This window comes from Lotus japonicus, chromosome 6, assembly GCF_012489685.1.
Source record: "Lotus japonicus ecotype B-129 chromosome 6, LjGifu_v1.2".
NCBI classification, from domain to species: Eukaryota; Viridiplantae; Streptophyta; class Magnoliopsida; order Fabales; family Fabaceae; genus Lotus; species Lotus japonicus.
Window position 1 is genome coordinate 66,674,343 of NC_080046.1, and position 26,719 is coordinate 66,701,061.

At 40.2% G+C, this 26,719-nt stretch overlaps 6 protein-coding genes across 6 annotated transcripts; 2 read left to right on the forward strand and 4 right to left on the reverse strand.

Moving 5' to 3' along the window:
* The first annotated feature begins 544 nt into the window (after nucleotides 1-544).
* Nucleotides 545-5,471, forward strand: LOC130723144 (beta-xylosidase/alpha-L-arabinofuranosidase 1). Its single transcript, XM_057574101.1, has 7 exons — nucleotides 545-1,411; nucleotides 2,438-2,725; nucleotides 2,953-3,122; nucleotides 3,208-3,305; nucleotides 3,466-3,816; nucleotides 4,085-4,495; nucleotides 4,700-5,471. The coding sequence occupies exons 1-7, from the start codon at nucleotides 1,004-1,006 to the stop codon at nucleotides 5,269-5,271; spliced, it is 2,298 nt and encodes a 765-aa protein (XP_057430084.1). The 5' UTR covers nucleotides 545-1,003; the 3' UTR covers nucleotides 5,272-5,471.
* Nucleotides 5,472-6,009: 538 nt separating this feature from the next.
* On the reverse strand, nucleotides 6,010-7,726 carry LOC130723148 (soyasaponin III rhamnosyltransferase-like). The gene has a single exon (XM_057574105.1). The coding sequence runs from the start codon at nucleotides 7,559-7,561 to the stop codon at nucleotides 6,128-6,130; it is 1,434 nt and encodes a 477-aa protein (XP_057430088.1). The 5' UTR covers nucleotides 7,562-7,726; the 3' UTR covers nucleotides 6,010-6,127.
* Nucleotides 7,727-9,551: 1,825 nt separating this feature from the next.
* On the reverse strand, nucleotides 9,552-11,439 carry LOC130723145 (soyasaponin III rhamnosyltransferase-like). The gene is made up of 2 exons (XM_057574102.1): nucleotides 11,375-11,439; nucleotides 9,552-11,142 (listed from the first exon to the last, which is right to left on the reverse strand). Exons 1-2 carry the CDS (start codon nucleotides 11,422-11,424, stop codon nucleotides 9,663-9,665), a joined length of 1,530 nt encoding a protein of 509 aa, XP_057430085.1. The 5' UTR covers nucleotides 11,425-11,439; the 3' UTR covers nucleotides 9,552-9,662.
* A 724-nt stretch (nucleotides 11,440-12,163) lies between these two features.
* On the forward strand, nucleotides 12,164-18,301 carry LOC130725816 (uncharacterized). The gene is made up of 2 exons (XM_057577004.1): nucleotides 12,164-13,045; nucleotides 17,069-18,301. The coding sequence occupies exons 1-2, from the start codon at nucleotides 12,164-12,166 to the stop codon at nucleotides 18,299-18,301; spliced, it is 2,115 nt and encodes a 704-aa protein (XP_057432987.1).
* Nucleotides 18,302-21,267: 2,966 nt separating this feature from the next.
* LOC130723146 (soyasaponin III rhamnosyltransferase-like) lies at nucleotides 21,268-23,445 on the reverse strand. Its single transcript, XM_057574103.1, has one exon. It carries the CDS (start codon nucleotides 23,048-23,050, stop codon nucleotides 21,494-21,496), a length of 1,557 nt encoding a protein of 518 aa, XP_057430086.1. The 5' UTR covers nucleotides 23,051-23,445; the 3' UTR covers nucleotides 21,268-21,493.
* A 106-nt stretch (nucleotides 23,446-23,551) lies between these two features.
* Nucleotides 23,552-25,735, reverse strand: LOC130723147 (7-deoxyloganetin glucosyltransferase-like). Its single transcript, XM_057574104.1, has 2 exons — nucleotides 25,125-25,735; nucleotides 23,552-24,745 (listed from the first exon to the last, which is right to left on the reverse strand). Exons 1-2 carry the CDS (start codon nucleotides 25,636-25,638, stop codon nucleotides 23,811-23,813), a joined length of 1,449 nt encoding a protein of 482 aa, XP_057430087.1. The 5' UTR covers nucleotides 25,639-25,735; the 3' UTR covers nucleotides 23,552-23,810.
* Between the last annotated feature and the right edge of the window lie 984 nt (nucleotides 25,736-26,719).

Below are 26,719 nucleotides of genomic sequence, written 5' to 3' on the forward strand. Positions count from 1 at the left end.
AAATACATTCTTCTTAAATATATGTTGTATTTTATAAGTAAAGGCAAGGCAGTAGTTGTTAGTGTTCATTATTCTTGCATCCTAATCTTACACAATATACAACAAAATGTGCCAAAAATATTTATCTTTTCCCCCATCATTTTCTCTTTGTTTTCAAGAATTTGAACCACCAACCAAATGAAGCAAAAAGAGAAAAAAAAAAAAAGGCATTATTGGATCTTTGACATTGCAATTTTATGACAAGACATACATAAGAAAGGGAAGGGCTAAGTCACAAGCGATTTACTACCTTAAAGTGGTAAACTAATTGCTTCATTCATTTATTACACGCGTAGATCAATTATTCAAATTACTACCTTTTTCTGATACATCCAAGTGCAATTTGCTTTTGTCCATGAAAATGACATTTATCTTGCTCCAGCCTAAAGTCTCACATCACGGGTCCAAGTTGATACACAAAAGAATAGGATCATTCATCTTCATCCTAGCTGCTAAAAGCTTCTTCATAAGATTCATTTCCCTCCTTCACAGTTTTTCAGTGCATTTTCTTTCCTTCAGCAGCAGTATGAGTATCACCCAAAACGCCAAAAAGTACCCTCTAGCCGCCACAACACTCACGTGTCAGGCAAATTAAATTATTCACCCAAAATAAATAAATAAATAAAAACAAAACCAGCTGTGTGCACTATGCATTGAAACCAAACCATTATATAAGCACTCACACACACCGCGTTGTGTCACTATAATAACTGATCATCAAATTTTAACGTAGATTCTCTCAGTTGTTCTTTCAACAACTGCATTTTTTCCTTCCTTCCATTTTCTTTCTTCCCTCCTTAATTTTCCATCACAAGTCACTAAAAAACAACAATGTTGTTGTGTTGTTAATGCAGTTTCTTTCTTCTTCTTATTTTTTTCTTTCCTTCCATTTTCCACACACTCATAAATGACACATTACTCCACTTTTTCAGACACCCTTTAACTTGAATTTTCCTTTTCAACCATGGCCTGTCTTCTTCAAAACAGAGTCTCTGTTTTGGTCTGTTTTTCATTCTTTTGCGCCACGGTTTGTGGCCAAACATCGCCGCCTTTTGCCTGCGATGTTACCAAGAACGCATCCTTCGCCGGTTTTGGATTCTGTGACAAGTCATTGCCGGTGGCGGACAGGGTTGCTGACCTTGTGAAGAGGCTGACGTTGCAGGAGAAAATCGGGAACCTGGGGGATTCTGCGGTGGATGTGGGTAGGCTTGGGATTCCGAGGTATGAGTGGTGGTCTGAGGCACTTCATGGGGTTTCCAACATTGGCCCTGGGACTCGTTTTTCCAGTGTGGTTCCTGGTGCTACTAGTTTCCCCATGCCCATTCTCACTGCAGCTTCTTTCAATTCTACCTTGTTTCAAGCCATTGGAAAGGTAAGAATAAGATTGGTTGATTTCCCCCAAATAAGTTGCTATTTTTATTCATTGAATTTGGTAGTTCTTTCTGAAAATTTGAGATGTTGAATGAGGGGTAGTGTTGTTAATGGCGGATAGCGTAGCATAGCAGTAAGCCCAAAAAACGCTATTTAGAGCGCTATCGGCAAATAACGAACAATAGCGGTGAATAGTGTAGTAGCTGTGAATCCCTGAATCCCGAGGAGGACACTAGGCTATAGCGCTATTGCGTCGTCATAGCACGCTATTAAGAAGCCTGATGAGGGGTGCTGATATTTCAATTGCTTCATTCCTGAAATTGTGTCATTATATTGATTTAATGAAGTAGAGGGAGGAGAAAATTGAAAACTGAAAACAACAAATCAGAAGATGGTCTTAATGTGGCAGGTTTCAATAGTTAGCTGTGTGTGTATAGGTGTTATAGCATTGAGGTTTGAAGGTATTGATTATTGACCAAAAGAAGTAGATGGGGGTGGTTACAGGGTTGAATATTTTTCACTCTTCTCTTTTCATTGCTTTTCACATAAAATTGAAAGTCTTTTTAGGTATAAATGTCTGATTGAGCAACAGAATAATAAATGAAACAAAAGTATGGGTGGGTTCTCTGTGTGAACTTGCAGAATTTGGATTCAGATATTTAATTTAAGATAACTTTTCTCTTTTGGTTCCAGCTTGCATATATTGAAACTAAAGTGAATGACAGAGAGGGCTAGATGTTGATTGTCTACCAATGATGTAATTAAAAATTTATCAGCCACTCAAATTTCAATTTCTATGAGTAAAGTTAAATGAGAAATTACCAAATTAGTTTCTAATAATAAAAAAGCATAGTTCATGATATTTTGCAGCAGAAGTGTTTGATTCTGTGGTATAAAGCTATATAATCACTTATGAGAAAAAGCTAGAAAATGTAGTTTCTGAAGTTACCATGCTTTAATGTGTAAACTTGAAAAGGAAAAAAATGTTTATATAGTGGTGTTTATGGATAATTTCTGGTCATTTCAGGTGGTTTCAACAGAAGCACGAGCAATGTACAATGTGGGGTTGGCTGGTTTGACATATTGGTCACCAAACATTAACATATTCAGAGATCCAAGGTGGGGAAGAGGACAAGAGACACCAGGGGAAGACCCTTTACTAAGTAGCAAATATGCAGCAGGATATGTGAAAGGTCTGCAACAAACTGATGATGGAGACTCCAACAAGCTCAAGGTTGCTGCTTGTTGCAAACACTACACAGCCTATGATGTGGATAACTGGAAAGGTGTTCAGCGTTACACATTCAATGCTGTGGTAATCTACTAGCATGTTTGGATCAACTTATTTTCTCTAGAAACACTCAGAAGCTACTCACAATATTTTTTCTTTAGAATTGATTTTGGCCCTAAAGTTAATTCTAGGAGGATTTCCAAACACACTATACATATGATTGAAAACATGTTGAAGTGATTGCAAGGATATAAATTCAGAAAATCATGTTTCTTAGACCTTTTGTTTGTTTTGGCTTTTGGTTTTGTTAGGTGTCACAGCAAGATTTGGATGACACCTTCCAACCACCATTTAAGAGCTGTGTGATTGATGGGAATGTTGCAAGTGTGATGTGTTCCTACAACCAGGTTAATGGAAAACCAACCTGTGCAGACCCTGACCTTCTTAAGGGGGTTATCCGAGGCCAATGGAAATTGAATGGGTATTTTGAATTTCTCCTAATCTCATTTAGTTAGGTTAATTATTCACACTTTCTCCACAGGAATAAGAATCTGTGGTTTTTGCAGATATATAGTTTCTGACTGTGACTCGGTTGAAGTGCTTTTCAAAGATCAGCATTACACCAAGACTCCTGAAGAAGCTGCAGCCAAATCCATTCTAGCAGGTAACAAACAAAACTTGAAAAACTATATACATACATATCCAGTGGTAACTGTGGATTGCCAATAACTTGTTATGGGTTGTAAAAATCTTGGTTTGCACCCTAGTGACATTGTATAGGACACTTTAATTATCTAATCTGGATGTAAATTTTGATTTCACAGGGTTGGATTTGGACTGTGGAAGCTATCTTGGCAAATATACAGAAGGGGCTGTCAAGCAAGGGCTTTTGGATGAAGCATCCATTAACAATGCTATCTCCAACAATTTCGCCACATTGATGCGACTTGGTTTCTTTGATGGTAATCCAAGCACGCTACCTTATGGGGGCCTTGGTCCAAAGGATGTATGCACATCAGAGAACCAGGAACTCGCCCGGGAAGCTGCAAGGCAAGGGATTGTGTTGCTTAAAAATAGTCCAGGATCACTGCCTCTAAGTGCCAAATCCATTAAATCATTGGCAGTAATAGGCCCCAATGCAAATGCTACTAGGGTCATGATTGGAAACTATGAAGGTATCTACATTTCGTACTCCTATAATTTATATATGGATATCACCTAGGATATGTTCGGATACCAATTGGAACCAGTGTAAACAGACGTTAATACTTACTTTTAGACAAAAAGTGAACTGAATTCTTATAAATTGAGATGAAAGTCCGTTTACACTAAACTCAACTGGTATCCAAAGACCCTTTAAAGCTGGGAACTAGGGGAAATGAAGACTTCTTATCTCTACCTTCTGCTTAGCTACACATTTGATTAGTTTCTGAAATTTTGCAGGCATCCCTTGCAAATATATATCACCTTTGCAAGGCCTAACAGCCTTGGTTCCTACAAGCTATGTTCCTGGCTGTCCTGATGTGCATTGCGCCAGTGCACAGCTAGACGATGCCACAAAGATTGCAGCATCTTCAGATGCAACTGTGATTGTAGTGGGTGCAAGTCTAGCTATAGAGGCAGAAAGTCTCGACAGAGTTAACATTGTTCTTCCAGGACAGCAGCAACTTCTAGTGAGTGAAGTTGCTAATGCATCCAGGGGACCTGTAATTCTTGTCATAATGTCTGGAGGAGGCATGGATGTGTCATTTGCTAAAGCTAATGATAAAATCACAAGTATCTTGTGGGTTGGCTACCCTGGCGAAGCTGGTGGAGCTGCCATAGCTGATGTGATTTTTGGCTTTTACAATCCAAGTAAGTGCACGATTGAATATTCTTCTACAATTGATTGTTAAGTCAGAATCAATTGTGAGAAAAACCTTCTTTGAGTAAATTATGGGTTGAATATTAGCAAAAAGAAGCTAATCCAAACATGTTGTTCGTCACTATGATCTCCCGTGCATCAAAATTTCCAAATTTATACTGACACAACTTTGTATGAATGATTTTGTGATGCAGGTGGAAGGCTACCCATGACATGGTATCCAGAATCATATGTAGAAAATGTTCCAATGACAAACATGAACATGAGGGCAGATCCTTCTACAGGTTACCCGGGTAGAACTTACAGATTTTATAAAGGTGAAACTGTTTTCTCATTTGGTGATGGAATAGGCTACTCCAACGTTGAGCACAAAATAGTTAAAGCACCGCAGTTGGTGTTTGTTCCTCTAGCAGAGGATCATGTATGCCGGTCCTCAGAATGCAAGTCACTTGATGTTGCTGATGAGCATTGTCAAAACATGGCATTTGATATTCACCTTAGGGTCAAGAACATGGGGAAAATGAGCAGTAGCCATACTGTGTTATTGTTCTTTACTCCTCCAGCAGTGCACAATGCCCCTCAGAAACACTTGTTGGGTATTGAGAAAGTGCACTTGGCAGGAAAATCAGAAGCACAAGTTAGGTTCATGGTAGATGTTTGTAAGGATTTGAGTGTGGTTGATGAACTTGGCAATAGGAGAGTTCCATTGGGGCAGCATCTGCTTCATGTGGGAAACTTGAAGTATCCATTGAGCGTGAGGATTTGAAACAAGTCTTCAGTTCCTCTGCATTGAGTTTTATTCCCCCCCCCCCCTTCCTCATTGGTTTCCTTATAGATTTTTTTTTTGTAGGGAACCAGAAATAAGTTTGATGTAACTGTAAGAAAATTGTCTGATTGAAACTGTCATATTTAAATCACAAATGTCAAATCAAAATTAAGATAAAGATTTTACAAGAACCCCCATTATATGGTTTTGTCACATAAAAGTGAGTTTGTTGTCTACTCTAACTAGTCAGCACTAAGGGTCTTCATGCTCTCAAGAACAATTTGTAAGTGCATGTTTGTAACAGCGCCTGAGTTGCCTTCCACATGCGTAATTTCAGAAGATACAAATCATACAATGTATTGCGTCCAGAAAAACGCGTGTATGGGCCAGGGGAATGCGTTTACAAACGGATGCTAAGTAAAAACGATCATTGCATAATTAGAAAGAGGCAGTAATTTTGATTCATTTAATGTTCTGTTTCATGTTCAGTACCTTACCAGCATCAGATTAAATTGCACTAAGGTCGTAGGTGCTGTACTATTCTCTCTATAGTCTTCATTTCAGAATACAGATCCAAGAATGTTATGGAATCAAATGCACATTGACAAATATTGTTGTATCTCTGTAGCTTCCAATATCATTATTTGATATCTTAGGACTCTAATTTTCTGTCATATATTTCATACTTGTCAAAACACAATCAGCACCAAGAAAATTATAATTTGTGTCTTTGTGATGTGTAAACAAAGCAAAACCACAAATGTTGATTAAGTTGAATTTGGTAGGTGCTATATTGACCTTTATTACAAAAGAAAATTCACAGTACAATGCGAAGAAATTAACACAAGAACTCTACTTAACTATTGGAATGAACCCTGTACTTTTGGAGAGCAGCAATGAAATCTTCAATGTATTGATTATGAAGATCTTCAGAACTGAAAACCTTGCCCATCTCTTTGGCATTCTTCCTGTAGATACTCCCTTCCTCATCCACTATTGCTAACTTCAATGTCTTCGCCACGGAGTCCCTAGTAAAGGATCCATCTTGTTCATTCCTTGGCACCTCAATAGCCACTTTCTTTTCTTCTAATGCTCTTGAAAACAGACACTGATCCAGCAAATAAGGCAGGGTCACAAGAACATGCCCAAAATGAACCTTCTCAATTGCAGAACCTGAACCACAGTGACTCATGCACCCTCCAATGACACCATGAGCCAAGATCTTAAGCTGGGGTGCCCATGTTTTCCAAACAACCCCACGTTCCTTGGTTCTGTCCTCAAACCCCTCAGGTAACTCAAGTGAACCCTCTTTCAAGTTCTTCAAAGCCCAAAAGAAAGGCAACCCAGAAAGCTCAATTCCATGAGCTAACTCAGTGAGATCTTGCTGACTCAGCTTGAGCTCACTCCCAAATCCTATATACACCACAGTTGAAGGCTCTTGTGTGTCCAACCATGCTTTGATTTCAACCCAGTCAGGGTTTTTCTCTTCCTCATCATCATCTCTTATCTGCATGGATGGTGGAAGCAACCCCACAGGAACCACAGGCACCTTGTAGGTATCAGCAAGATAATCTAGCCATTCCCCTTCAAGCTCTCTGGAGGTTCTGAGAAGAAACAAGTCACAGCTGGAATATGCTTTCTTGAGATCAAAGGAAGCTGATTTTCCTGTGGACTCATCTTTGAGAGCTGCAAAGGCTCTCATGAACTCATAAGGCCTTAGTTTAATGGTTGTTTTGAAAGGAACCCAAGTGGGAGGGCCACAAATGTTTTCAATGCTAAAATTTGACTTCTTCACATGCTCTGGTGGATCAAAGAAACACTTGTTCCAAGCTGGAGTTATGTTGTAATGAGCACAAGGGATGTTGAGGCTCTTAGCTATAGGTGGCAACCATCCAGCAGCAAAATCATAGAGAACCCAATCAGGCTTTGAAGTTTGAAGAATCTCAGCAACAGCATCTTGAAGCCCTTCATAGGCTAACTTAAGGAAACAGCCTTTGTTTGTGGGAATGTCCATGGTGCTCTCTGCTCCTTCTGGGAGATGCTCAATGTGTGGCAAGGGTAACCTCACCAAGTTGATGAATGGTTCAAGGCTTTTGGGAGTTTTGGGCATGCGGTCAATGTTTTTGGGACTATTGATGAAGGTGACAGAGTGACCCTTTTGAGCAAGAACCTTGGCTACTTCAAAGTAAGGGTATATGTGACCCATGGCAAGCCATGGGAGCATGACAATGTGAAGAGGCTTATCTTCTTGGCCATTGCCATTCAATGAAGGTGGAGAAGTTGAACCCATGAGAGTGTTTTTTTTTGTTTCACTTTCACTAGGATTTGGCTACTACAAGAACAGAGGAAAGGTTCTAAGTAGGAATAGGGGAATGAAGATCTTGTAATTCAGTGCAGTTTTTTTTGTTATGTCTTCTTAATAAGTTTGATACTAATATAGAAGAAACTGTTGTCATTGAAAACAAGTTAATTTCACACAAACCAGATATAAACAACACCACCATGCGTGCCACGCTTCCAATATTTTTTGTTATTGTGGAAACAAGGATCAAAACAGAGCACTCTGCCACGACCCACGAGAACCTCGCAGGTATTATTTTATTTTATATAGGAAAATCCTTAACATTACTATATTGATTATTGAGCATTGACAAAATCAGACCCCACAACCGAATGGCAATATTTACACTTACACATATAATTAGCATACATTAAGACATTTTTTTCATTTTTTTAATTGAAAAAATGGTATAAGGGAAATAAAGCATCTAGACTATTGAGTAGGGTGTTAGTGGCGTGCTGGTCAGCCGACTCACTCCTAGATAAAAGCATCCGACTCACTCCTAGATAAAAGCATCGGGATTTTCTCGAGAAGGGTTATCCACTAACTGAGATTTTACTAATTCTAAAGAATTAGAACCCTTGGCCTATGAGAACGTGAGAGTTAAACCCAGAAACAGAAATTGTGGCAGCTGGCAACATTTTGTGGCGGTTCAAAACCGTCACAAATGTCCACTGGAGAAAACATGAGAAAAATTCACTGAAGAGGATCCCGCCCATTTATCACTTATCTTTTATCTCTCATCCATCTTCCAATGGTCTATTGTCATTGGTTGTCCACCAAACAATATAGTTAAACTTTTTTTGGACTAAATTTTTTTATAAAAGAAATTGCATTAATCAAGAAGTCTAAATATATTGAGGCCAATACATCACTATCAGGTCTTGAGGGATTACCCTCTACCTAATCCGTATTAGAGAAGGTGAGAGCTCCCTTAGCTAGGCAATCAACAGTGACAATACCATTGCTACTCTTACAAACAAAAGAAAAAATAGCAGAATCAAAACAACAAGAAAGGTGACACCAATATCTAACAAAATGCGCTTGGGTTTTTGGCTCCACCGTTCAATGCCACAACTGCAGCCTCAACTGCTCAACGGGTTCTCGGCTGATTGAGTGTTTGGTAATAACATTTGATAACCATTTTATGTCACTGTCTCTGTGCAAATGTGTGTTTGATAAATTGAACATAAGGTGTTTGTTGATTTAACTGACCCAATATTTCTGCACCAATTCTTTTAAAATGTCAATGCTACATAACTACTACCATTCCTGCATTATTTCAAAATATAGGTGTCAATTAACAACACATCAGAGCATGGTATTATATAGTGGTTTTGTTTAGTTTGTAAATTAGAACAAAGTGAAATTTGTTATGTCTATTGTCATACCAATGCGTACAGTTGCTGATAGAAAATATAGCAGAATTTTCCCTCCCATTGTTTACAAATGGCTACTTTGCATGATTGTTCTTGAAGCTTGAACATGTCAAATTATATGTATGGCGATTTGAATGAACTTGACTCTTTTGGACAACACCTTATATATGAGTAGGTCATATAGTAGACAGTGGTGTAATTGCATTTTAAAGTTTGATATGTAGGGTTGGAATGAGCTGAATTTTCTGTCAGCAACATGATACATTAAATGAAATGAACATGATGTCCATAGTTCATGCCTAATAGTTGTTGTCATTCTTCTTTGGAATAATATCATGTCCATCACTTCCACTCACCGGATCATTCGTTGAGATGCCTCTATTATGTTCTCTTAAATCTCATCTTTTGTTGGCAGTGCTTGCACCACATGAATAGGTCCCATCAAGACACTTCCAAATTGGATATTTATATGGTAAGGTACAGTCTATTGGAATATTTCCTTTGTCATACCTGGTCAGTTATCATTAGTGCCCTTTATAGTTGCAACATAAATTCTTAACTTTTGCGGACAATGTAATCTTAATAAAGTCGAATTTTCGTAGGTGCTATATTGACCTTTATTACTAAACAAAGATCATAGAAGAAAGGAAAGAAATTAAAAGAAGAACTGCTTATCTATTGGAATGAAGCCTATATTTTTGAAGAGCAGCAATGCAATCTTCAATGTATTGATCATGAAGAACTTTGGAACTGAAAACATTGCCCATCTCTTTGGCATTCTTCCTGTAGACACTCCCTTCCTCATCAACTATTGCTAACCTCAATGTCTTCGCCACCGACTCCCTAGTAAAGGAACCATCTTGCTCGTTCCTTGGTACCTCTATTCCCACTTTCTTTTCTTCTAATGCTCTTGAAAACAGACACTGGTCCAGATAATATGGCAGGGTCACAAGAACGTGCCCAAAATTAACCATCTCAATGACAGAACCTGCAGCCGAGTGACTCATGCATCCCCCAATGACCCCATGAGCTAAGATCTTCGGCTGGGGTGCCCATGTTTTCCAAACAATCCCACGATCCTTGGTTCTGTCCTCAAACCCCTCAGGTAACTCAAGTGATCCATCTTTCAGGTACTTCAAAGCCCAGAAGAAAGGCAACCCAGAAAGCTCAATGCCATGGGCCAACTCAGTGAGGTCTTGCTGGCTCAGCTTCAACTCACTCCCAAATCCTATGAACACCACAGATGAAGGTTCTTGTGTGTCTAACCAGGCTTTGATTTTCACCCAGTCGGGGTGTTTGTCTTCCTCTTCAACATCTCTTATTTGCAAGGATGGTGGAAGCAAGCCAACAGGAACCACATGCATCTTGTACCTATCAGCAACATAATCTAACCATTCTCCTTCAAGTTCTCTGGAGCTTCTGAGAAGAAACAAGTCACCGCTGGAATATGCTTTGTTGGGATCATAATTAATTGATCGTCCTGTAGACTCATCTTTGACAGCTGCAAATGCTCTAATGATCTCATAAGGCCTTAGACTCATGGTTGTGTGGAAAGGAACCCACTTGGGTGGGCTACACATGTCTTCAAGATTGAAATATGACTTTACCTGATCCTTTGGTGGATCAAAGAAGCATTTGCTCCAAGCTGGGGTTATGTTGTAATGGGCACAAGGGATGTTGAGGCTCTTAGCTGTTGGTGGCAACCAGTCAGCTGCAAAATCATATAGAACCCAATCAGGCTTTGAAGTTTGAAGTATCTCAGCAACAGCATCTTGGAGGCCTTCATAGGCCAACTTGAGGTAATATCCCTTGTTAGTGGGGATGTCCATGGTGCTCTCTGCACCTTCTGGGAGATGCTCAATGGGTGGCAAGGGCAACCTCACCAAGTTGATGAATGGTTCAAGGCTTTTTGGGGGTTTGGGCATGCGATCAATGTTCTTTGGGCTGTTTATGAATGTGATGAAGTGACCCTTTTGAGCAAGAACCTTGGCCAGCGCAAAGTATGGGGTTATGTGACCCATGGCGAGCCATGGGATCATGACTATATGAAGAGGTTTATCTTCGCCATTGCCACTAAATGGAAGTGGAGCAGTTGAATCCATGAGATTGTTTCTTTCTTTCCCTTTCACTTGGATTTGGTTTCTACCTGCACTGAGGAAAGGATATAAGTAGGAAGGTCCAAGGGGATTCAATGATTAAATTAACACCATGCTTGGCACGCTTCCAGTATTTTTATTCTAGGAACATGGGATCAAAATAGAGAACTTTGCCACGATCCACTAGTTGCTAGCTTTATTATAAAGTAATTAGAGATTTTTATTTCTTTAATGAAATGAGACAAATAATTAAGAGATGGTTGGAGCAAGTAGTTCCTTTTAGATACCTCAACAAGTGATGAATGGCTGATAAATGAGAAGTCCTTGGAGCAGCCATGAATTGACTTGGTTTATTAACTGGGAAAGAGATATCAGACATTGAAATTGTTAAATATAACAAGCGCGCAAATAGCCTGTGATACTGAATGGATTCAGGCAGAAGTGTTCCATCAGTTGAGCTTAATTTCAATCATTGATCCATTGGCAAGGAAACTAGTTTACAGTCAATAAAACCAGTACCTTCTAGTAATAAAACAGTATATTTTCTTTGGCATAAGTAAATCCCTTTACTAGAATGAGCAAGTACCAAACCTAGGAAATATCTCAATTCACCAAGTACCTTTAGCTTGAACAGTGATGCAAACCTCACTTCAACTAAGGCCAGGTTTGGCAAGGTATATGGCAGAAGGCCCAATGATCTGTCAAAAGGCCTGTAAAGGAATCCTTCTAGAAGTTAGGACCACTAGGTGAGGTGAGGCACCTGTCACCTGATGGGGAGATGGGGACCACTCAATCATCATAGGGAATATATGTTAGTTATGGAGAGAAGGATAGGTAGGCAGAAATTGGACTAGGACTAGGAGAGCAGAGCACTCTCGAATTGCTCTTATTCTACTACTGCATTTTCTTTCTTCTGCTGTAATTTCCCTAATTCACTGCTTCTGGTTGTTAATCCCAGAGGATTCAGTGTTCTAGTAAATTTCAGTTATTCTTCCAATTGCTTTTCTCTGGTACCTAACATTGGTATCAGAGCTCCCGATCCTGAGGGAGCTTGTATGGTGGTGACGAGAGCTGCGATGGAATCCAGAGTAGATGATCTCGAGCGATCCGTGACGTCGATGAAGGAGATGGCGACGGAGCAATTTGAAGAACTCCGAAGGCTCATCATGAATCGCGAGCGGAGGCGAACTCGAGGACGTTCCAACACACCCAGATTCCGGCAAGCATCGCGTGAGAGAGATCGCGAAGCTTCTTCGCATTCCGGGTCGCGAACCGGGTCGCGATTTTCTGACCACAGCAGAGAGCGATTTGATCATCCTCATCGTGTCCATTTGCGAGCAGTAACGGGAAGGAGGGTGGATATCCCGATGTTCGATGGGAGCGACGCTTATGGGTGGATCAATCGGGTAGAGCGCTTCTTCCAACTCAGTCGAGTCGGAGAAGAGGAAAGGTTGGAAATGGTGATGATCGCCATGGAAGGAAAGGCTCTGGGATGGTTCCAGTGGTGGGAAGAGCAAGCTCCGGAGCGAGCTTGGGAACCTTTCAAGCATGCCTTGATTCGAAGGTTTCAACCCACCTTGGTTCAGAACCCATTTGGCCCTTTGCTTAGCATTAAGCAGAAGGGTAGTGTCATGGCCTATAGAGAGAGCTTTGAAGAAGCTGCAGCTCCGATGAGAGGTGCTGATAGGGAGATTCTGAAAGGGGTGTTTCTGAATGGGTTACAAGAGGAGATTAGAGCAGAGATGAAGTTGTATCCTGCTGCTGATTTAGCTGGACTGATGGATAGGGCCTTGTTAATAGAAGAAAAGAACTCTGCTCTCAGGGGAGGAAAGACCAAGGAAGAAGACAAGAGAGGATGGAAGGATAAAGGAGGGATTGGTGTCAAATTTTCCAGTAATGGGGAAAAACATACAAATTCTAGTTCAAGCTATGTTGGGAAGAACACTGCTGGGGGGCAAGTGTGAGACCCAAGATTTTAAGCTTAGAATAAATTAGTGAAATTCCTTATTAACGAATAAGTTCGATGTATCGTGAAGGGAAACCTGAACAAGAGTTTATTGGATGAAATAAATTTATGAAGGAGAAGGTTCAGGAAAAGTTCAAGGATTGTATCAAAACCGATAAAAGTATAGCACGACTAACATTCGCCTAATCTTAGGTCAAAGACACTAGTAAATAGCTAATTTACACTTTAGGACGCGATGGAAACTAATTCCAAAAATCTTCAGAGAAATGTTAGAATTTCTCTTATTCGTCAGTAAACAAGTATTTCGATGCGAAACCCTGGAATGTACGAACGTCAAATTCCAATTCTCTGAAGTTTGCCGAAACGGAATCCCTGATAGTTCAAAAACCCTAAAATCGACGGACGATGAAGACTTTTTCTATTCGGAGCTTCAAATAAAGATTTCATCCGCGCACGCCCACTCTAATCGACGTTCCGAATCTTTCTTCAGAAGGAAGTTTCTGCATCCGAGGTCAAAAGCATAAAGTGCATAAAGTGCATTTTTAAGCCGGTAAACATTAAAAACAAGCCTCGAAAACCAAAAATCATACTGATATTTCTTTGGAGAATTAGAAGATTCAGCGGGAAGAATATCGTGTCTAAAATACGTTGGAATCAGTAGGAAAAATCGGAATCGCGAAATTCTCATTTTTCTGCATTTCCCATTTCCTATATATAGTATGAAAAATGAAAAAAAAACAAAAAAATTCACAAACACACACACGGCCGAGGGGTGCAAGGAGGAAAAAAGAAGAAGTTGATTTTCGTCGTTTCTTGCCCGATTGCTTCACCGTTCGTTGCTAATCGAAGACATCGAGGTATAGTTACTATCCCTCACTTCTGATCGTCAGATCTGTCGACTTTTTCTATGTTTTTCTGAGCTCAAAGTTTGGAGCTTTTTGTAAAACTGTCCAAATAAGCTGATTTTGGTGTCTAAACTTAATGCCCACGTGCTCTAGAGCATGAATATCCAGTTGTTTTCGACTGAATCCTGTCGAATCGTCGCAGAGGTCAAGTTTTCTGAAAATACCCATTTTCTGACAGAGGTTCCGCTTTTTGGATCAAAAACTCTCGACTGAGCTTAGCTTCAGTAGGATTAGTTGTTATAAATGTCGTTAGAATCGAGCTCATCAAATTTGTTTTTCGAAATTCTGATTTTGAGTTTCCGAGCTAAAAATAATGACCAAAATACCCCTGCGACAATTTTCGACCCGATAATTTTTCTGAGAGTTTCCCTGGCCTAGATATCGCCTAAGAATACCTAGGGATTGATTTAGATCGAAGAAAAAGTTCGAAAACCCTATTTTCTATAGTGGCCGAAACCTATTTGCTTGGGTACCGTGTCCAAAAATAATTTTTGAGTCTCTATGACCTGAGCCATTGCGTAGCTCTTTCAATTGTGGAAATTTTGGCGCCGGTTTCGTGTCATTCCGAGTTCTGTAGCTCAAGTTATGCACGTTTTAGCGAATAAAGTGTTTTTGTACAAAACCTGAATCGAGTCAAAACTCATCCATTCGGGGAAAGCCCTTCCTTTCGTGCCTAAATGTTGTACTCTGAAGTTTCTTGAGCTTTGTCGAACATTAGTTAGGATTGTTTCGACTGTATCGACTTGTGTTGATTCATTATTGCTTTGTTTGCTCAAAGGTTCAATTGTGGAAACCTTGGGATTGACTGAACAAGCTTGTGAGGGAGACCTACACCGCGAGACTGGAACAACTCGAGGTTAGGGCAACTTACTTACTAGCTATTTTTGTGTGTAGGCGTCGATAAATTCGACTTGAATGTATTGTGATCGTGAGTGGCAACTCACCGTTATTAGTTAATGACCTAGAGTCGACTTGTTCGACTTATTTGTTAAATTCTGCACAAATATTGCATGAACTGTTCTGAAAAATGTTTTCTAGAGGCTTCGACCGAGTGAACTTATATGAGACGTGTGTCTCCGTTTTCTGAGAGGCTTCGGCCGTTTACTGGTTTCTGTCTTATCGCTTTTTAGTGGACATGACAGGGTTATGTTTTGCAGCACTGCATTAATGTTTCATCGCTCAATAGAGCTTGATTTATTTGTGTTTAAGATTAAAATGTGCTGACTGTATTCGTGCATTTAATGCGACTTTCGGAGTGTGGATTACACTTATCTTCGTCATGGCAATGACGGGTTTGTTTTGGGAATGTTTGATAGGTCGAACCAAGGTTCGAGCCTTTATTGTTTTAGGAATCGAGACCTTCCCGGGGAATTACTTGGGTTTATTGGGATCTTTTTACTTATAGAGTTTTGAAACAAACGAAATCAGAACTTGATTTGTAAATGAAATTCATAATACACTAATCAAAGATAGAACACTTTTAAATAATGATGATAACCTCTTGGAAAAGACTTAGGATGTGAAAATGGTTTGGAAAACGGGAAGGGTCGACAATCTAAGTGTGAGGAAAACTTTGAGTGCGATAGCACCTTTTGTTCCTTTAGTGGTTTATCTAGCCATCCAAAGGATGAGCCTGGGATGATTGGAAAGTCCCCAAGTGCGAGTGCACCATCTTTGCTCATTGAGCAGCCTTTCGGCCATCGAGCTGATGAGCCTGAGTAAATTGAAAAGTCACTGAGTGCGAGCAGCATTCTCCTTGTTCGTTGAACAGTCCATTTGACCATCGAGCTGGTGAGTCAAAGTAACTTGAAAAGTCACTGAATGCCAGAAGCATTCTTTTGCTCGTTGAGCAGTTTGGTTGGCCATCGTGACGGTGAGCCCAAGTGACTAGTAAAGTTACCAAATGCGATTAGCACTTCTTTGTTTACCTTAGGGTATTGTAGAGACAATGTACTCTAGCTAGACACGCGTGCCTTGGTGAGGACGATTCGTTGTTTGGCTAACCATATTGCATTCATGCATACATTTCTTGGAAAGTGTGCTGCTTTCCGAAGGACGATATCAGATCGGACTTCAACGGAGCTAGATGCCCCAAATGGAGCTAGCTGCTTCACAAGAGCGTGCTGCTTCACAGGAGCGTGCTGCTTCATAAAAGCGAGGTGCTTTAGCGAAGCGAGGTGCTTGGCTTGTCCCATCCATCGAGATGGTGACATTTTATCCGGATCATCTTTTGAGCATGACATTGCACTGGCACGCCATGCACCTAACCATACTTGTGAATATTATTGTGATTTGTTGTTGATAAACATCGTTATATATATCTTGATGATTTTATGTTGATAAACATGCTATGTATCAACCTTAGGGTAGGCAATACATGACTTATACGTATATATACAACATATATATATACCCCCTTTATCACATGTTGTTTGTATTATCTATTTTATTCCGTGAGTTGACCCTAGCGCCTTGGCTTTGTGTGTATGTTTGTGTTTGGGCGGTCGGCCTGCTGCCAGGCGTCCGTCAGCCGGTTCATGATGATTCGTTGTGCGGGAAAGACCCGGAGCGTAATGACTATTACTGAAGCTTTCGACGAGGACCCGGACTTCAGGCCTGATCGAGGAAGGGTCGATGAAAGTAGTGTGGGTTATGGGTGGTTAGAGTCTTTGAGATGGTTGTTAGAGTCATAGCTCTGATTGTCATTCCTTATTTTGGGGCAGGGCAGGTCCCCGACTATTAGCTTTTCATGTGATTCCCTTCCATGAGGATCACAGGGAGTTTGTCGGACGTAGGAAGTCTTTTGAGGCCGTTTTGGGCCGACTTACTTTCGTTGGAGGACTGTACTCAGAATACTTAACCTTTGTTTTAGTTTGTACATATTTGCCCACGGGCACTACCTTTCCGTCACTGGAGGTCACTCGTGACGATGTTTAGTTGCAGCGAGGGCTGTGCTTGTATTGTATATTAATCGCTGTTAATCGCGATTGGGTTGAGTCTTTATTTCGACAAGTCTTTTTATTTAAACAAAACAAAAAAAAATACCTGCTTTTCCGCTTTATTTTATTTTGAGTTACTAAAGTGACGCCACCGAAATCGGGGTGTTACAGCAAGGACAGGAGGGCAAGACCACTCAATCCAAAGAGAGTAATGAGGGAAGTGGGAATGAAGCTAAGGTTCCGAAGAGGAAGTGGAATGGAGGGCAAAGACTATCACAAAGTGAATTGCAAGAGCGAAGTAGGAAGGGATTGTGTTTTAAATGTGGGGAAAAATGGGGAAAGGAGCATGTGTGCACTAAGAAGCATTACCAATTCATCCTAATTGAAGGGGAGGAGGATGAGGAAGAGGAGGAAATCTTTGAAGAAGCTGAGGATGGGGAGTTTATCTTGGAGGGCAAGGTGCTACAACTGTCCCTCAACAGCAAGGAAGGGTTAACCTCTAATCAGTCTTTCAAAATCAGGGGAAGAATAGGAGGAAGGGAGGTGTTGATTTTGGTGGATTGTGGGGCTACTAGTAATTTCATTTCTCAGGAACTAGTTGCTGAATTGGGGCTGCAAGTGATTGCTACCACAGAATATGTTGTAGAGGTGGGAAATGGGGCCAAGGAGAGGAATTCAGGGGTCTGTAAGAACCTCAAAATAGAAGCACAAGGGATCCCTATTGTTCAACATTTTTTCCTACTGAGTCTTGGAGGTACTGAACTGGTTCTGGGTATGGATTGGCTGGCAAGTTTAGGCAACATTAAGGCCAATTTCAAGAACCTTACCCTTCAATGGGAGGTGCATGGTAGGAAGATGAGGCTGCAAGGAGACCACTTCAAGAGAGAAAACAAGCAATCCATGAGGAGTAGCAAGAAGCTTCAGAGGAGGGCAACAAAAGAGGAATTCCTTGCTTATGATAGTATGTGTGCAACCAACAAAAAGGAAGAGATGATTCCTCAACAACTTAAGGAAGTGTTAGTAGAATTCCCTGAGGTTTTCAAGACTCCAGAAGGTTTACCTCCTAAGAGGAAATGTGATCATGTTATCAGGTTGAAAGAAGGAGCAGCCATTCCACATAGCAGGCCCTATAGATACCCATTTTATCAAAAGAATGAGATTGAAAGGCAGGTCAAGGAGATGCTGAATTCTGGCATAATCAGAGAAAGCACAAGTCCATTCAGCAGTCCAGCAATCTTGGTTAAGAAGAAGGAAGGGACATGGAGATTATGTGTTGACTATAGAGCCCTTAACAAGGTTACTGTGCCTGACAAGTTTCCAATTCCCATAATTGATGAACTGCTAGATGAAATTGGAGCAGCAGTGATTTTCTCCAAGTTGGATTTGAAATCTGGTTATCACTAGATCAGAATGAATGAGGAAGACATTCCAAAAACTGCATTCAGGACTCATGAAGGCCATTATGAGTATCTTGTGATGCCCTTTGGGTTATCCAATGCCCCCTCCACTTTCCAAGCCTTGATGAACCAAGTTTTGAGGCCTTATTTAAGGAAATTTGTGCTAGTTTTTTTTGATGATATTCTCATCTACAGTGCGAGTGAAAAGGAGCATTTTGATCATGTGAGGGAAGTCTTACACACACTTCAAGTCAATTCCTTGGTGGTAAACCAAAAGAAGTGTTCTTTTGGGCAAGAGATAATTTACTTGGGACATGTGATTTCCCAGAAAGGTGTGGCGGCTGATCCTGACAAAATCAAAGATATGCTGAACTGGCCTGCTCCTAAAGAAGTAAAGGCTTTGAGAGGGTTCCTGGGTTTAACAGGGTATTATAGGAGGTCCGTGAGAAATTACAGCAAGCTTGCATACCCTTTAAATCAGTTATTGAAGAAGAACAATTTCATTTGGAGCAATGAAGCCAATCTGGCTTTTGAAAAACTGAAGGAAATTATGACAACTGTACCTGTATTGGCAGTCCCTAATTTCAACAACTCTTTCATTCTAGAAACAGATGCCTCGGGCAAGGGATTGGGAGCAGTGCTCATGCAAGAGGGGAGGCCCATTGCCTTCATGAGCAAGACACTTTCAGCTAGAGCTCAAGCTAAGTCTGTCTATGAGAGGGAATTGATGGCTGTGGTCTTAGCAGTACAGAAGTGGAGGCATTATTTGTTAGGACACCACTTTGTCATCCATACAGATCAGAAAAGCCTAAGATTCCTTGCTGAGCAAAGGGTAATGGGAGAAGAGCAGCAAAGGTGGATGTCAAAATTAATGGGGTTTGACTTTGAAATCAAGTACAAACCGGGGGTTGAAAATAGAGCAGCTGATGCTCTATCCAGAAAGATGCAATTTACAGCTATTTCTTCTGTCCAGTGTGAAGAATGGCAAGATCTAGAAGCTGAGTTGTTGGCTGTTGACAAGTATAGAGAGATTATGCAGGAGATAGCAACTCAAGGTCATTATCCTATGGGGTATCAAATGAAGAAGGGAAAGCTGATGTATAAGGACAGAATTGTGATCCCCAAAGGTTCTGAGAAGGTTTCAATCATCCTTAAGGAGTTCCATGAATCTGTCCTAGGTGGCCATGCTGGGGTTTTTAGGACATACAAGAGGATCTCTGCACTTTTCTATTGGGAAGGAATGAAATTAGACATCCAGGAATTCGTGCAAAAGTGTGAGGTGTGTCAAAGAAACAAATATGAAGCTCTCAACCTTGCGGGGTTCCTTCAACCTCTGCCAATACCATCTCAGGTATGGTCTGATATCTCCATGGATTTTATAGGGGGTCTTCCTAAGGCTATGGGGAAAGACACCATTTTGGTGGTAGTAGATAGGTTCACCAAGTATGCACACTTTATTGCCCTCACTCATCCCTATACTGCCAAGGAAGTGGCTGAGGTATTCACCAAGGAGGTGGTGAAATTGCATGGTTTTCCAGCTACTATAATATCTGATAGAGACAGGGTCTTTTTGAGTCACTTTTGGTCTGAATTGTTCAAATTGGCTGGTACTAAGCTGAAATTCAGTTCTGCATACCATCCCCAAACTGATGGTCAGACAGAAGTTGTTAATAGGTGTGTGGAAACCTATTTGAGATGCATGACAGGAACTAAACCAAGGCAATGGCCTAAGTGGTTGAATTGGGCAGAATACTGGTACAATACAAATTACCATTCTGCAATTAAGACTACACCCTTCAAGGCTTTATATGGCAGGGATCCCCCAACTATTGTTAGAGGGGATATGGCTCGAACTCCAGTGGATGAAGTTAGTAGGATGACCACTGAAAGGAACCTGATATTGGATGAACTCAAGGGGAACTTGGAGAGAGCACAGAACAGGATGAAGCAACAAGCCAATAAACATAGAAGAGATGTACAGTATGAGGTTGGAGACATTGTATACCTCAAAATTCAACCATACAAACTGAGGAGCTTGGCTAAAAGGACAAATCAGAAACTGAGTCCTAGATATTATGGGCCTTATCCTATTGTAGAGAAGATTAACCCTGTTGCATACAAGTTGAAGCTTCCTGAGGGGAGCCAAGTTCATCCTGTTTTTCACATATCCCTCTTGAAGAAGGCAATGAGTGGAGCAGTGATTAGCCAACCTCTTCCTAAGGTATTGGCTGAGGACTGAGAATTGAAAGTGGAGCCTGAAACAATTGAGAACTTCAGAGAAACAGCAGATGGGAACACTGAGGTATTAGTGAAATGGAAGGAGCTGCCAGAGTTTGAAAATTCTTGGGAAGAACTCACTGTTTTGAAGGAACAGTTCCCAGAATTTCACCTTGGGGACAAGGTGAGTTTTCAAGGGGGGAGAGATGATGCAAACCTCACTTCAACTAAGGCCAGGTTTGGCAAGGTATATGGCAGAAGGCCCAATGATCTGTCAAAAGGTCTGTAAAGGAATCCTTCTAGAAGTTAGGACCACTAGGTGAGGTGAGGCACCTGTCACCTGATGGGGAGATGGGGACCACTCAATCATCATAGGGAATATATGTTAGTTATGGAGAGAAGGATAGGTAGGCAGAAATTGGACTAGGACTAGGAGAGCAGAGCACTCTCGAATTGCTCTTATTCTACTATTGCATTTTCTTTCTTCTGCTGTAATTTCCCTAATTCACTGCTTCTGGTTGTTAATCCCAGAGGATTCAGTGTTCTAGTAAATTTCAGTTATTCTTCCAATTGCTTTTCTCTGGTACCTAACAAACAGCAACAGGGATTGTAATTTTTGTTGAACCTGAGAAATCATGACAGGATTTGGTCCAACAACTATTATATCATCAACAATCAACATACAAAATCAGTTTCTGAACCAGTTGTAAATAGAGAATAATCACATTTGGACTGAGTGAAGCCAATAGCCATGAGTGAAGAAGAAAATTCATGAAACCACATTTTCTTGAAGCATGTCTCAAACCAAGTGTAGTTACAAGTTTAACCGATCAATGGTTAACAAACTAACTACAGCTAACAAGTCTAATACTCCAAAACACTCTGAAACCTTAATCTCTCAGCCAAAAATCTCAATTTCAGTTGCATAAACCAATATTGACTCTTTTATTAGGTGATATGGAAAAACTTGTACATGTTTACTTTATATGTGCTTGTTCTTTTGAAGGGAGGCAATGAAGTTTTCAATGTATAGGTTATGCAGCTCCTTGTTACTGAATTTCTTACCCATCTCTTTAGCATTCTTCCTGTAAGCACCTCCCTCTTCATCCACCATTGCTAATCTCAATGCCTTGGCAACCGAACTCCTTGTAAACGACCCATCTTGCTCATTCCTTGGTATCTCAATTCCCACTTTCTTTTCTTCTATTACTCTGGAATACAAAGCTTGGTCAAGTAAGAAGGGCAGCATAACAAGAACATGTCCAAAATAGAGATTTTCTATCATTGAACCAGAACCACAGTGAGTCAAGCAACCACCAACCGAGCCATGAGCTAAGATCTTAGGCTGGGGTGCCCAAGATTTCCAAACAACCCCACGATCCTTAATCCGATCCTCGAATCCATGAGGTAACTCCACTGAGCCCTTCCTCAGAACCCAGAAGAAAGGCAACCCAGAAAGCTCAATGCCAAGAGCCAACTCATTGAGGTTTTCTTGGCTCAGATTCACCTCACTCCCAAATGCAATGTACACCACTGATGACCCTTGTTGTGTGTCTAGCCAAGCTTTGATTTGAAGCCAATCAGGGTTGTTATCTTCCTCAGCATCAGAGTCTCTTACTTGTACTAATGGTGGAAGCAACCCCACAGGAATCACAGGCTTGTTGTAGAATTCAGCCAGATAATCTAACCACTCTGGTTCAAGATCCCTGGAGCTTCTGATAACAAACATGTCACAACCAGAGTTTGCTCTGTTCAGATCAAAAACAGGGGAAGCCCCTGTTTCATTGAGTTTCACGTCTTCAAGCAATTTCTTCACCTCATGAGGTCTTAGACCAATCTTTGTAGGAAAGGAAACCCACTGGGGAGGGCCATAGTATTCTTCAGCATTGATTCTCTTTGCAGCAACATCACCAAGTTGTTGTGTGGGGGTGTCAAAGAAGCAAATGCTCCATGCAGGGCAGGGACTGAAATAGGCACATGGAATGTTGAGGCTCTTTGCTACATGTGGGATCCAGCTAGCAGAAAAATCATAGAAAACCCAGTCAGGATTTGATGTTTTGAGCACCTCAGCTACATGTTCTTGGAGACCATCATAGGCTAACTTGAGGTAGTATAGCTTGTTGGAAGGAATATCCATGGTGGATTCTGCATCATGTGGGAGATGGTTTTTGTCTATGTGGGATGATAAAGGCAATTTGGTGAGTGTAATAAATGGTGATAACGTTTGTGGGAGTTTTGGTAGGCGATCTATGATTGAAGGAGTGGATATGAGGGTGACATGGTGACCCTTTTGTGCAAGAATCTTAGAAACCTCGAAGCAGGGAAACATGTGACCCATGGCTAGCCATGGGAACATGACAATATGAAGAGGTTTCTTGTCATTGGATGAAAGTGATGCAGAGTCCATGGATGGTTTTTTCTTTTGAGGATTTGGATCACAAGGAAGAGATGTCATGTGTCTTATAGGCAAAAATGGATCTGCAGCAACATGAAGAGGTTGATTACCCCACAAAAAAAAGTACTTGGATCGCAGTGGCATGTGAAACACGCAGCTTGCTATTTTATTTGATGTTAATCAAACGTTTTAATTCATTCACACTTCATTTTTCATCTATCTTATTTTTGTCATTTTTTTTTCATTTTATCTCTTATTTTTTCCTATCACATCAATTGCTTCTTACTCTATCTCACTAGGTGTAAGTGAATTTGGGTTGTGAATATATATTCGATTGAAACATTAATTTATACTTTCCTAATATGTAATTTAGTCATAATTTGTGTATCTGTGTGTGGAGAAAAACAGAGAGAATAAATTCCAATATCTGCTCTCTCACACCAATGTTACTAGTTTTGCTTCTTTTATTTTTGTCTTTTTTTGTTTGTTTCAAAAGTCAACCCTTGAACATTTTTTGCTGGGTTATTTGTAGAAACTAGGAAACAAATCTGGGAATTACTGTTGAAAAATAATTCAAGCGGAAATTAATTTGCCCAACGAAAACCAGTAGCATTCAGAGAACGGCCCCAGAGATAGCACCAAAGAGAGAAACAACATTGAATCCAAGTCAGCACAATTTGGATTCATGCTAAAGTGTTATTGAAGAAAAAATATACTAAAGCACTAAAGCATATTTTTTCCTATTTTTTCTCCAAAAATAACATTTATATATTATTAACTTACATATTGCACATATCACTTACAATAATTCATTTAAAGTAGTTTCTGGCAGGCACTCAACATTTACCATACATTACAATCATCCTTATAAGATTGCATTCATTCATAGCTTTATCTTGAAGCCTTAACTCTTGAAAAGCAGGACTTCATTTACCATTTGTTCCAAATTCAAAAAGGATGAACCATTAGCTTTGGTAGCTTCCTCAGCCATTTCCTTCCACTCAATTGCTTTTCTCTTCATCTCCTTACCCTTTTCACCCTGTATTAACTCCCTCACAAGCTTCTCCACTTCATCTCTTTTCACATCATCACTATTCATCTCCATGCCAAAGTCCCACTCACTACAAATATACCTGGAATTGACAAATTGGTCATTGAAAAATGGACTACAGATCAGAGGCACCCCACTGCTTATGCTCTCAATTGTTGAGTTCCAACCACAGTGAGTCAAAAACCCTCCCAATGCTGAGTGCTTCAGTACTTGCTCTTGAGGACACCAACTCAACATAATACCTCTATCTTTGGTTTCTGCTACAATTTCTGGCGGCACGATCGAAGCCTCACCTTCAACTAGATCAGGCCTAATCACCCACATGAACTTTTTCTTGCTATTTGCTATCCCCCAAGCCAATTCAACAAGTTGTTGAGGTGTCATGTTTATAACACTACCAAAGTTCACATAGAGAACCGAACTGGGTTCCTGTGAATCCAGCCACTTGAGACACTCAGGCTCTTCCTTCCACAAATTACATTTAATAGATTCAATTCTGTTCTCTGTAACTTGATTAAGGAGCAAATCAAGTGGACCTATAGTGTAGAGTTTAGGAAACATTGTGAAGAGTGCATTCAGCACATCAGGCTCCAAGGCATCAAAGGTGGGAAGAACAACAGCAGTAGCTTGTGAAGCTGCTTCAATTTGTTCCACCACAAACTCCAAAAGTGCATCATTTGGATCTGTGGTGCGATATATGCCAGGAAGGTCTCTCAGGGTAATGTTCTTCATGCCAGGGATCCAGTCTATCTTGGTGTCCAAATGCCCATTTGTCAAATAGCTTGCATCTGAAAAAGGATCACAATATTACTGACTTAACTGAATCAAATTAAATACAAGTTGCTATAAAGCTCCGGGAGGGGGCGGATCCACTTTGTTGATATAATATATGCAATCTTATCTTGCATTTCTTAAGAGACTGATTCCACAGCTTAACATGTGACTGTAAAGTCACATAACAACAACCTTACCGTTGTGTCAATGCTCACCCTCTAATTGAATCAAATTAGAGAAAACAAAACAAACCAACAAAGTGTTGGTCTAATAGTAAGCAAGCTAGACTCCCGTAATAATGAGAAGTTGAAAACACAAGTTCCTCATAAGAAGGTCATTTGTTGAGACACATGAATAAACAAAAGAGAAAATAAAACAATGTGTGAAATCTACCTTTAAGGGGTGTGAGGCCTCTCTCCATGAGATTCTTCAATTCTTTGAAGCCCATGAAACCACAAGCACTGTGAGTCCAAAAGAGCAAGTTGGGCAACCCAAATTGCTGAGAAGCTTTAATGGTGAAGGCCATGACACCATCTGAGATTATGCAAGAGACTGGAGGAGCAGAAGAAGAAGCATTGAGTTTTGTAATGAGGTTGCAGAAGGGGACAAGACAGTGGTTTCTGGTAGATTGACACAGAGCAGGGATGCTTTGAGTTGCATCCTTGTTGTCAGTGGGAGGGAGGCCATCTGGGATGGACTCAAATTGAAAATCTGGCAAACCATTCAGAGCATGAGGGCCTCTGGATTTGAGCAAGCGTTTGTGGTTGAACTCAGAGTTCACAAAGGTTATGTGGAAGCCTTTGCTGTGGAGAAGCTTTGCTAGTTTGAGAAACGGGTTGACATGACCTTGTATTGGAAATGGGATCAGAAGAGCATGTGGTTTCTGAGTTCCAGGTAGTAAAACCATATCTACACTATGGATGGAACACTCAAATAGAGAAGATGGAGCTAGAAATGAAAAGAAGAAAATGAGTTGTAGATGTAATATTGAGAATCACCTTGCTTGTTTCATTTAAATAGAGCTACAATTCTCATCTACTACACTATTCTTCCTTGTCGACGTCCTGCCTATTCTCTTTTGTTATATTAGTTTTTTATTCAAAAGTTATTAGAACTAGTGTCAAATTAATTTTTGGAGTTATTATTATAAAAGACGAATAATAATTGCTAGATGGTAGCCTGTGTTTGACGGTGCCATTTAACAAACTTATATTATAATTAAATGAAACAAAGGTAATTTTAGAGCCTTCAGTAGTGTTAGTAGTAGCAGACATTTCAAGAAGATCAATGACACATATATAACATGTGTTTGGAAATACCTTTGTAATAAACTTTAAGCTTAATTAGATATGCTGTAAGTCTCTACAAATAGAGGTTTTTTTTCTTTTGGTCTCTACACACATACGCACACACACATGTGTGTGTTGTACGCTGTTATAAATGCTCTTCTATGAAGCAAAGTAACTATTAAGTTGAATTTTTAAGGATGAAAAATTAGCAAAGCTGAACCAATCCGAAGGAAGAGACGCACATGCCTACGGCTTTCTCTAACGATGTTAGGAGTCTTAGGTTTTATGAGTATAGTAGCAACTGATTTGTAGTTATTACAATTGGATCGAAATCTTTGGTCATTATTGATGTTTCATTCGATGTCTCACTAATGAGATTATATCATGTTAATTAAAAACTACCAACCTAAAATCATAGTTATATTCATGCTTTTTCAATTGACAAGACATAACATTTTTTTGGTCAAAGAAGAATGAACTTTCATTGAAAGGGGCCGGGGCCCAATCACAAAGCTGTTTATAAAGCCCAAGATCATAATTCAAGAGGCACATGGCTTAGTTAGCTTAAGAGAAAATAACAAAAAAGCAGGGGACATGCATTACATTCAAGACAGTGTTAGCTCAGCTTCTAACTGTATTCAATTAATAGGCTGGGAATCTCTGGACTGGATAGTGAAGAGTTATGTGCACAGATAGAGC